General features: G+C 48.1%; 1 protein-coding gene across 1 annotated transcript in view; it reads left to right on the top strand.

Annotated features, from left to right (window-relative positions):
* Positions 1 to 12,025, top strand: part of TELO2 (telomere maintenance 2) — a 659,928-nt gene that overhangs the window by 270,331 nt on the left and 377,572 nt on the right. Inside the window, exon 10 of the mRNA XM_078662940.1 lies at positions 4,316 to 4,404. Coding sequence (XP_078519066.1) covers positions 4,316 to 4,404 — 89 coding nt within the window. The remainder of the gene's footprint in view (positions 1 to 4,315; positions 4,405 to 12,025) is intronic.

The raw sequence follows: 12,025 nt of genomic DNA, 5'->3' as shown, positions 1-12,025 counted from the left end.
ACGGTGATAGGAGGTGACTTCAACGTCATCTTATAGCCCTCACGTGACACGACGGGTATCCTCTGCAGTACGCCTATCTGACTGGTCCTCTGCCCTGGGTCTCTGCGATGCCTGGAGGGTGTTGAATCCCCGTAAAGTCCAGTATACCCACACGTCGGCCGCTCACCGCACCACTCACCGCACCCACTCTCGTATCGACATGTTCCTACTATCTGCCGTGGACTGTCAACTGATGTCCGGGTCCACAGTCTTCCCAGGGGCATCTCAGACCACTCCCCGTCTCCCTTTGTCTCGGAAATCCCCCTGGAGGCGCCCGCGCGGTATGGCGAATAAACGCCTGGTTTCTGCAAGACGCAGATTTCACGTAGTCCCTCGGGCAGGAACTGCAGCAATACTTTTCGACGAATGAGGGCTCGTCCCCTCGCCGAGCACGCTGTGGGAGGCCAGCAAGGCTGTGATGCGCGGGGTGGCTAGGGGTCTGGTCCATGTGAAACGCCTGGAACAATCCGCCCGACTCACGCAGCTGGAGGCCCAGGCGGCGCAGCTGGAGGATGCCCAGGCCTCCAATGATAGCGTTGACTCCGCCCGACAGCTTACACTAATCCGAGAAGAAATATGTCAGATCTCGCTGGAGTCCGCAAAAATGCTTTGGCGCTCAACGGTTGCGCGTGTGTACGGATGGGGTGATAAAAATTGCAAACTTCTCGACAATCTGGTGTCCCACCCTAAAGTCAATCGCATTATTCCCGAGATTTGGGATGGAACCATAGCCCATCACACTACCTCCCAGGGCATTGCCCAGGCGTTCGCGGGCTACTACGCAGCCCTCTATGCAGCTCACCCTCCCCAGACCTCATTGGCAGCTTTGCTGGGCGAGTCCGGGACTCAGCTGCCATGCCTCTCCCAGACAGACTCGGAGTCCTCAGACCGGCCTTTCACCCCGGAAGAGATACACAGGACTATCTCACTATTGCGCTCCGGCAAAACGCCCGGGCCTGACGGCTACCCCCAAGAATACTACGCGGCCTACCGAGACACATTGGTCCCGCACATACAAGACCTGTTTAAGCACGTAGTCGAAGTGAGGTCCTTCCCACCGGAGACTGATGTGGCCACTATTGTAGTCCTCCCGAAGACGCAGCCGCCCTCTCTCGTATGTACGTACTACCGCCCCATCTCCCTTATCAATACGGAAGTAACACTCTTCGCCACCGTGGTGGCCCAACGACTACGCCCCCACTTACAAGAATTAGTGCACCCCGATCAATGTGGCTTCATGCCTGCCTGGGGGGCCCGGCACTGAATACGCCGTCTCCACCTCGCCCTTGCATATCGCCACCTCCTCACCCCGCATTTGGCACTGCTTTTCATAGACTTTAAGAAGGCGTTTGATACAATGGATTGGGGCTACCTGGGGGACGTGTTGGAGAGGATGGTGCTTCGGCCTACCTTTCCGACGCCTAATCTGGTCCTTTACTCTACCCCCAAGGCGAGGGTCCTCATCAACGGCGCGGTTTCGGAGGCGTTCCCTATCCAGAGGGGCACCCGCCAGGGCTGCCAGCTCTCGCCGCTTCTATTTGCACTAGCAATGGAACCCCTGGCTTCCCTCATCCGTCAAGACCCCCTATTTAGCGGCTGGGCCTGGGATCCGCACCTTATTGACAAAATTGCCCTGTACGCCAATGACGTCTTCCTTTTCCTGGCCGACCCGGAGAGCTCTGGCCCGCGTTGTCTAGACCCCCTTTCGGCTTTTGAACCGGTATCTGGCCTCAGGCTCAACCCGGCGAAGTCCACCCTAGTTCCCTTGCACTCTTCCCAGGCGTGCGTCGACTGGCAAACTACCATCCCCCTGCTGAGGCAGTCCTTCAAGTACCTGGGGGTGTGGGTGGCCCTCCTCCCGGAGCTCGAGTGGGCCTTGAACATCACTCCCCTAGTCACTAAGGCCAAGGCGGACCTCAGAAGCTGGCAGACCCTTCCCATTAATCCCCTCGGTCGGAGTGCCCTTTTCAAAATGATGGTCCTCCCCCGTTTTCTATTCATCTTACAAAACGTGACCATTCATCTCTCAGGTGGCTGGTTTCGGGAGTTGGACGGCGTCCTCACTCGATTTTTATGGGGAGGAGGGAGACCACGCATGTCCCTAGCGCATTACCGTATACCCCCCTATGTTGGAGGAATGGGGGTGACTAATCTTCACCTCTACTATCTGGCCACGAGGCTGATCGTGATCCACGACTGGTTCGCGGGCGTCTGGTCTGACCCGAGTGGACTGAGTGGAGCTCCGGTCGACAGACTTTACGCAAATCCAGGCCTACCTGTATGGGAGCCCTGTCCCACAGACTCACCCCCATCACTAGAACGGTGCTCATGGCATGGCGAACCGCCCTACTGTACGTTAAATGGGATCGAAAACTCACCAGGCAGACGCTTCTGCGTCCCTCCAGAACTTCCGTAAATGGGACCACATCGGGATTTCGCTGCTTGGGGACGTTTGGGTGGGGGACCATGTCAGATCGTTTGCAGACCTACAACAACGCCACTCCCTCCACGCCTCCCAATTCTACAAATACTTGCAGTTGAGGCACGCCCTCCAAGCCCACATTCCGTCCACCACCTCCTTTCCCAAATTTAGTCCCCTGGAAGCCCAAGTGATGATGGGGAACCTGGGCAGAGGGGGGATGTCACGGATCTACCGCTCCTTGGTGAACAACGGTGCGCGTCCTTAGACTCTCTCTTCGCCCAGTGGGAGGGGTGGCTGGGTCCCCTGGAAGACGCGTATTGGAGGGACGCCCTTATGGCACCCAAGACCCGATGACCTCCTCCAAGTTGCGTCTAGTCCAACTCTACTACCTCCACACGGGATACCTCACCTCGGCACGCATGTTCAGCGCCCGCCTACGGCCCTCACCAGCATGCCCACGCTGCAGCCATGCCCCGGCCAATTTTTACCACATGTTGTGTCAATGCCCTGCTCTAGCGCCGTTCTGGGCGGGGGTAGAGCGTGAACTTACACAAGCCTTGGAGTGGGAGGTCCCCCACGATCCGCTACGCCTTATGCTGGGAGTGTTCGATGGCCTTGATGGATCCCGGGCCGACAAGTGCTTTCTGGGCACGGCTGTGGCGGTGGCAAAGCATGATATCTCTGTGCTCTGGTCCCAGGCTAAGCCGGCCACCGTGAGGGGCTGGAGGCGGGGGGTGGACTGGTGTGGTACCCAAGTAGAGCCCCTCTTAGAGGCCCGGGGTTGCCCAGAACTCTTTGGCAAAATATGGGGCAAATGGTTTAATTTATCGCCAGTGTGAAGGCTGTGTTGGTGGCTGTGTCTTGCAGAGTGGTTTAAGAATGTGTAACAGGGAGCATCTCTGGATCTTGGCCCGAACAGCTCCAAACAGGCAAAGCCCTTGTCTTCTCTGTCCTTAGCCTGGACGCTCGGGCATGTAAAATCTGCGGGGGAGGTCACCTTACCTTTCCTAAGCCTCTTGGGCTTAGCTGCAGGCCCATCCAGTGGTAGCCCAGCAACAGGTCAATGCATGCACCTGGAGGAGAGATGTGGTCCGTTTTCAAATCCACAAGCTGTGTTTGGGAGAGCAGGTAGGAAGAAGGAAAATGGAGAAGAGAGGAGAAAACTTGGTTTTACAGCAGTAAACTTTGGTTAATTGTGGCAGGGATTGCACAAAAATCACAAACTCTTACAATTAACACAAGCACAATTTGTTACCAAAAGAGGAGATGATATATACCTCTAAAATGAGGTTTGTGTACAAACTCAAGAGTACACAACTGTTGGGCTAATGAGTGCAACTGAAGTAGTCAGCAGGTGTGATAGTGGAAAAAGTAACAAGGTAGACGGAGCTGGAGGGAGCAAACAAGGAGCAACAGAGGTTGTAAAGTGGGAAAAGCACAGCAATCAAGAGGAACAGAGCCAGTACATGGAATATATATTGGGAGAATGGTAAAGAAAAAACAGGGTGCAAAGAGGAGGATAAAGTGAGGGAAACTGGGGCTAAAAAGGTTGCAATTAAGGGTCTTTTACAGACTTTAGCAAGTACAAAAAATGCTTTTCTATGTTTAACAAGAGATTGCAGAGCTAACAGGATTGTGCCCCAGTGGACTAGAGAGATTGACCAGAAATCACAAAGTATCAGTTATATCCTCTTGCTTTGCAGTTAATGTTTGGCGTTTATACATAGTGGAGATGGATACATTCCTTTCTTAAGAACGTGCTCAGATGCCATTTTGTTGATTGATCTTATACAGTCTCAATTTAGTGCTTTCATAATTGGTGAACTTTTATCATGCCCTTTTCCGCCTTTATAGTATGAAGATGATGAGCAGAGTCAAGAGCTGCGGTCCCTTCTGGAGCCTTCAGCATCCGAACCAGCACCTTCCAGCCCACCCAATGACCGGTAGGAACTATACCCACATTCAGAGTTTTGAGAGCAAGCTTACCTAGCACACTTTTGTGTTATTTACTACTTTAATCCGGTTGTTTTTCACTTTATCTGCCTTAGACGAATTAAAGAAGGATAATATTGAATCTATAGTATAACATTAGGTACTGAAAGTAAGTTTAGCCAACACACTCTTGTGCTAAGTTGGTTAACATCTGATCTGTCTCAGAAAGATAAAAGAGAAACTAATTGTGAATCTATAGTGTAACATCAACTATCAATGTGTATCTTCTCTCCCGAGCAGGTTCCATCCTCCATCGTTCTGTCTTTTGCTTCCCACTCTTATTCCTTCATTGACTTTTACCTGTCCTCCATATCATTTCCTTTCACTCCTATGTTCATTCCTTCACCTTTGTCTCCTCCTTTCTTCTTCTATGTACTCTCTCCTCAGCATTCCTAATTTTAAGATAATGCATTGCTCAACCTCCTCTGTCTTTGTTTGCTGTTCTTCCCACTTTCCAATACCTTCCTATACTCTTCCTGTGGTCTTAATTCCACCTTCTTCCTGTCTCCTACTAGAAACTCAGGCCTGCAGATGTAGATGAATTATAACAGTATCTGTGATCGACAACTAGTCATTAGACATTCTATTCTACAGACAGAACCATGAAGGAAGTCGAGCTGTAAGAGATGCAGATAACACGCTGTAAATTATGAGTGTTAAGGTTCTTCTTACTCTGTACCAATGGGGGAAGGAAGCAGACTAATGGAAGCTAAGAGTATATAAGGAAATAGGCTCATTCTGCATTATATATAGTCATTAAGTTGGTAACCTGTATTAGGGTGTTGCCTGTAAATGAGTTCCGATGAATAGCTGTAGTTGCTTGGAAAGAAGCACATGACCAGAATTAACCTCTAAAGCAGGTGAAGCAAATCTGTTAAACTCATCGATAAAACCAAATAAAAAGAAAGTGAGTGACCATACCAGTAAGAAAAACCCATAAACTAATGAAAGTTTGCTAAGGAGAATAGCAGAGAATAAAGGCCTTTATCTGAAACGTCAATGAGTGTTTTGAAATGAACTGGTTATCATTTTTACAAATACTGAAGGTCTCTCAGTCTTACATATCCTTTCCTTTGTAACTAATGAGTGTGTTGACGAACAAATGTACTAAGTTAAACAATGCCTTAATTCTGCCCATGGGTAAGTAGTTACTTTAAAGAGCCACCTATCCCCACTTGGTTTTTGCAAACTCAACCATGGTATCGGCACAAACTCTGTAGCCTGTTCCTTCTGCCACAGGAAACCCCTGAAAGGAGGTTATAACCCAACGCTAAAACGTGGTAGGTATTTTTAAAATGCAGTGCGAGTTATTGAATTTTGACTAATGGTTGGTATCATCCTCTTTAGTTGGTGGGCACAAAAGAGCAATGGGTTATCTACAACAGTGACTTGCCTCTACTTGAATGGCTTTGATGTTCTCAAGAGTTCTGAAATTTGTTTTAGTGTGGTTGCCAAGAGTGTTAGGGAAGCTAGAAAGTGCTGAATAAATATTATGTCAGTGGTTTTGAAGGTGCACGAGACACCTAACACTACTAGAAGAAAATGACCCAGGGTGTTCCTCGGTATTTCTAACATGTTGCTGCTCCCCCTTCCCTTTTCTGCTTTTAGACCTCCTCCTTTTCTTTTGCCTTATATCTAATACTGTCCTTTACCCTCCTCCTTCTATTCTTTTATTCTTTTATCACCATTTGTCAACTTTGTTGTCCCCCATCTTACTTTCTGTCTGTTGTTTGTTGTCTCATTCCTCTGCCTTTTCCCTCCTCCATTCTCTTCCCAGTCTTGACCTTGCCTATGTTTTCTTCTCCCCTTTCACTCAAATTACTTTCAGTCCCGGTCTTCTGACTTCCTTCCTTTATTCTTGCTATCCCTCCATGAGATTTTCCTCGGTTCTCATCTTAGTCTTTCTCTATGACTCCCTTACTCTCTAAAACCCTTCTTCCTTGCTTCTATAGGCTATTGCGATTCTATTTCTTACTCCCTCCCTAGCTCTTTCTTTATTTCCTCCTAACCTCCCTGACGTTTACTTGCCTCCTGCCATCTCATCACCATAGAATCTTCATTGATATTCATTGACACTTAATGTATCTTAGAACACATTTTCAGCATACATAAACTATTTATATTTCACTGAAGAATTGAGCATTTTTAAATGCAGATAACATTTCAGCCTGTTTAAGGCAAAATGTTTGGAAGGTTGTTTTTCATTTAACAATATGTCCAATTAAACCTTAAAATGTAATTTAAAACAACATTGCAGCATAACTCTTAAACATACTACCCAACTGTAAAGTAAAACATAAAGGAAAAAAGAGGGAAAGGCAGCCAGACTGGCTTGGAAAGCTGAAATTCACATTGCTCCTTCTGGTCCCAGCATGTCTTTTAGTGGCAGTTGCTGCAGCATCTCCCTTCTTTTTTCCAGCTCATGTACCAAGATTCCTGGAACTCTGGGATAGGTTATTTTCCACACTTTCTGGGAGAACGTTTCTCGTTTGATCCCTTTTGGATTTAACTCTGTCTTTTAATAGCAGAAGGTTTTCCAAATATTCTTTTCTTAATGAATTCACAGTTCCTTAACTGTTTTAACCATGACTTCACTTTTTGTTAAGTCCCCATCGGAGGTGGAAACAAGACTGCTAATGCTTCTTATGGACCCTATGTAGTCTTGCCTTCCACATTCACATTTTGTGTGAAAGTATTTTTTTTTCTGTATAGTTTTTATTGACTTTTCCAGGTTTACACTTACAATATTGGACCAGAATACCATATTACAACTGCAGTTGCTAACAGATCGTGTTGGAATTCCTATCCCCCCCACCCCCCTCAGGCCCAGAACATCTTATGCAGTGATGATATCTATACAGCATGGCATTAGTAGCATTCACCCCGGAACAATGACCCACAGTAGAAACACAGCATAAATGTGTGTGTCCCATTTATGTTGCACTTCTAACGCATCAATGGGAGCATCCTCCCTCAGGGCCTTATATATATATATATATATATATATATATATATATATATATATATATATATATATATATATATATATATATATATATATATATATATACGTGAGACTAGTTTCTTGCCCACAGAGTCTGGGAGGTCTGCGGCACCTCAGGGAACATCGGCCAAACCTCCTGCGTATTTGCTGCTATTTTATTGAATTGTAGAAACTGGGAACAGGGTTCCCTGGAAGATCTACAAGCGCCTGGGGAGGATCACCAGCCTTACCAGGGCGATCTTACCAATCAGTGAGAGTCGAAGTGTATTCCAAAATGTTATTGTGCATTTCAGGCTGTCCAGTATCGTACCAATGTTTGCCTCCTCAAAGCCCTGAGCCTCATGTGTAAATTGGATTTTCAGATATTTGACCATTTTCAGTTCCCAAGGGTGCTCTAGAGGTAGTGGATTTTGTTCCAGCCTCTCTGCCAGTACACCCAAGGGAAACAATTTGGTTTGTTGCAGTTCATGTGCAACTTGCTGTGTTCACCAAATTCGGCCAGTACATTGGGCATTGCGAGTATATTAATGCATAATCCACATAAAGGGATACCACAGGAATGGTCTCCCCAATCTGGATACCCCATCCTCGCAGCACTGCTCTTAGGTGACAAGCCAGCATCTCCATGGCCAAAGCAAAGAGCAGTGTCGGAACAGGGCACCCCTGCCGGGTGCCCTGGTTCAGCACAAAGCTCTGTGATACCATTCTCCCTACTCACACACTTGCCGTAGGGACACTGTACAGTAATTCTACCAATTATTTAGAGCTTCCACCTATGCCTATCATACCTAACACCTTCCACAAAACTCACAAGATAGGGAATCGAAAGCTTGTTCAATGTCCAGCAGCCCAAGCTTGCTCATACTGGTCATCCTAAAAAGTGGTTGAATGTAATATCAGCGACAGTCGTCATAGGTTACACAGAGTATTGCTATTCAGGATGAACCCACACTGGTCTTCGCTATCAGCCGAGGTAGGTGAACCAACAGTCTAGTGGCTAATATCTTACTGAGGATTTTTACATCTACATTGAGCATTGATGGTGGACGGTAGGAGGACACCACCGATCCGTCTCGATCAAGCTTAGGTAACATTACAGTTAGCACTTCCCTCATTGATGCTGGAAGCAACCCTCTTTCATATGCCTCTGAGTCAACCTCCAACAGACCCTCAGCTATTTCCCCCATTCTGGCGTGATATAACTCAGCCGGTAGGCTGTTTCAATCGAGGGGCCTTGGCCATCTTTAATGCACTTATTGCTGCTATTATCTCATCCTTAGTAATGGGGGCACCCAGCCTGTCCCTGTCTTCGCTGGTTAAAGTTAGCATCTGGATCATAGCCAAGTATGATATCGCTGCTCAAGGGCACCCGACACCTCGTGCCGGGTATACCATTTGAAGTTGTTCAGTAAACACCTCAGCATGTTCCTGTTTCGAGGATACCATTCGTCCCTGCCGGTTCCGGAGCCCCACTATTGGTGTACTTTTATTTTTGCCTCAGATGAGCATAGCAAGCATCCGGCTGGCCTAGTCACCCTCTCTATCTAGTCTCCTCCTGAAAATCGAACGTGCACATTTATCTAGCCTGTCCCAGGTGTCAAGCAGTTCTTTTTTACAGTCCTGCCATGCAGCTAAGCTGAGAGGTCTCAACCAATTCCTTTTCCAGGGCACCCAGTCATTTTGTAAGGCCACCTAGCGTTTTGGTAAGTTGCTGTATGACCCCATTTGTTACTTTCATGCATTCATCTCAGTATGACCTTCATTGCATCCCAGTCCATGGCTCTAGTGGACGCACTGCCCCAGTTTTCAGTAAAATAATGATCCTGCACCTCTGCCACTTCACCTGCAAACACTTTGTCTGTCAACGCCTCCTCACTCATTCTCCACAGTGGCACTACAGACACCTGCACATGCATTTGGAAAGTGACCAATAGTGTAGGCATATCTGATATATAGAGTGCCAGGTATGTAACATTTTCCACCCACTGTAGGACCCCATCCGATATTAGACAATAATCAATACAGCTATATGTCCCTGTAATAGGATCATAGCAGGAGTATATTTTACTCTCGTGGCGTATTCTCCAAGCATCTTGAAGCCCCAGATCTTTCATCAATTCCAGACGTGCACCTGTCATCACTGGTTTAGTGTCTTTCTTTAGGGGTCAGCAATCAATCATACAATTAAGGTCTCCATCTATAACTAGGGCCATACGTACATGTTCTAGGGCTGCACGCAACACAGTGCCAAAAAATGCGGGATCATCCATGTTCGGAGCATACACATTCACCAGACACACTTCTCTAGCAACTAGCTTCCCAGTAAGTATCACATTACAGCCTTTAGGGTCTGTTTTCACCTCCTGAGCTACAAAGAGAACTCTAGGAGACACCCAAATCATAGGCATGCTAGCATAGCTAGAATATGTAGTAGCAAATACCTGTCCCTGCCATCTGCACCGTAGGTAGGACAAGCAGGTTCCCCACGTGTAGGTTTCCTGTAGAAAGGCCACCGATACTCCATGGCGACACAGATAAGAGTGCACTCTTTACCGTTTACCGTAGTGACCCAGTCCTCTAACTTTCCAGGTCATGAATTTCCAATCACGAAACATTGGTATTGATGATGTCCGGCAGGAAAGTCCCAAAGTGCAGTCCACCGATACTCAAACTACCTTCTCCCAGCCTTGCCTTCTAGTTCATGTAAATAGTTACACTCATGTTGCATGAGCCTGACTCTCCCCAAAGAACTTAACGTTGGGTAACCCCCTCCCCTCTCAGGCAGTGAATCCAAACTTGAAGGCCTTCCCCAACTTGGCCAATGCACAGGACCCACCGCCCCATCCCCCACAAAGAAGCTACAGCCTTCTCAACAGTAAGTGCATCTTGCATGGAACCCATCTTCTCACCGGGCCAGTGAGGCCGAGACACTCAGCCTGGCCAGCAGGACCACAGCCCGTAGTGAACTCTCACCTTCATCATGTTCATAGCACCTATCGAAACATAACTTCTCAGGACAAAAAATTGTCACCCATCCCCCCGCATGCAGTGACACTCATCACGTCCCTGAGCATCCTAGCACAACAACAGTGGGCTTAATTTAGCATGTGGAATAATAGAGTTCCATAAAACGAATATTCAATCCACAACAGTTAACAGTGCCAAGGCCTTGTGTTCACCGCACCATCACTCCAGATCCGGGTCAGAGGCATCACTCCTGTACTTCCTGGCATTTCAAGGAGCGTGAGGGACTCTCGAGTATCTGGCACACACTTGTAGTCAGCCAGCGTGCCATCTGGGCAAACGAGAATTCTACCAGTGCGGCCGGCACCCAAGTCAGGCAGGTAGTCCCCGGAGTGCCAACGCTCCCGGGGGTGTCTGTCTCGGTGTCCCAGTTCTCTTCGAAGCCCAATTTTAAGTATGCTGCCGAGGTCTGCTGCCCAAGGTATCCAACCAGTCGTTAGCCTCCGCAGGGCTCGTGAAGAAATATACCTTCCCGTTGTGTTGGACTCTGAGTTTCGCTAGGAACATGAGACTATACTGCATGCCATTGTCTCTCAGCCTTTTTTTCGTTGCCCCAAAAATTCTTTCTCAAGTCCTTTACCTTACGGGTAAAGTCCAGGAAAATCATGATGATCAGACGATCGAATATGGGTGAGCCATGCACCCTAGCATGCTGCACGCCGTCCCCTGGACCCAGAGGCCTCCAGTGACCACTCTGACAACAGCGGCCGGTAGTCCCCAGGTACCACTGCCCCCGGACCATCTCCAGATGTGGAGACAACTATTTGTGGGGAAGAATCCGGGGCAAATTCCTCACCGGTATGCCACAAGCATCACAGACGTCCGCTGCATCACCAGTACTGTCCATGTACCTGAGGGCCATTCTCGTCGGCCGCCACTTGTTTTGCTCTCCAGGTGTGATCCGCTCGACTGCGGCCCTTTCAACAGGCGGGGCCGATTGGGGGGGGCATCCACGCCCCAATGCTGCTAATGGGATTGCCAATGGTGCAGGATTATTTAAGGATTACAGACGTTTTGGCGGGAGCTCTGGGGAAATACGTCTAGGCAGCAATATTGCGTGGCCACACACCCCTTTGTGTGAACATATTTGTTGTTCTGTGATGCCTTGGAGAACTGTAAAGCACACAGAAGTATTCACCAGAGGGGAAGACAACAATGCTGCCTGAAAAGATAGAGGTACCAATAGGTGCAGGAAAGGCTAGACAGAGCGGCCGGGAATGGTGCTTCTTCAATTGCGTCCCACCTCTACAGCCCCGGTAACACCCACAACGGTTGACTGAGGTTGAAGGAGGAAAGACTGGCATCTCCAACACTTGTGCCACTCTTGATCAGTGCCGAACAAAGATAGCACTGTAGCATGTCTGCTCTCGAAAACTACAGTCTCTAAAGAACTTTTTAAGAGACTGTCACCCACTACTAGCATGCTTCATCATCGGGTTGTTACTCCAGGTAACACTTGTGCCACTCTTGATCAGTGCCGAACAAAGATAGCACTGTAGCATGTCTGCTCTCGAAAACTACAGTCTCTAAAGAACTTTTTAAGA

Source organism: Lissotriton helveticus, chromosome 10, assembly GCF_964261635.1.
Source record: "Lissotriton helveticus chromosome 10, aLisHel1.1, whole genome shotgun sequence".
Classification (NCBI taxonomy): domain Eukaryota; kingdom Metazoa; phylum Chordata; class Amphibia; order Caudata; family Salamandridae; genus Lissotriton; species Lissotriton helveticus.
The sequence above is the reverse complement of the archived record's forward strand: the minus strand, read 5'-3'. Positions and strand labels throughout refer to the sequence as shown.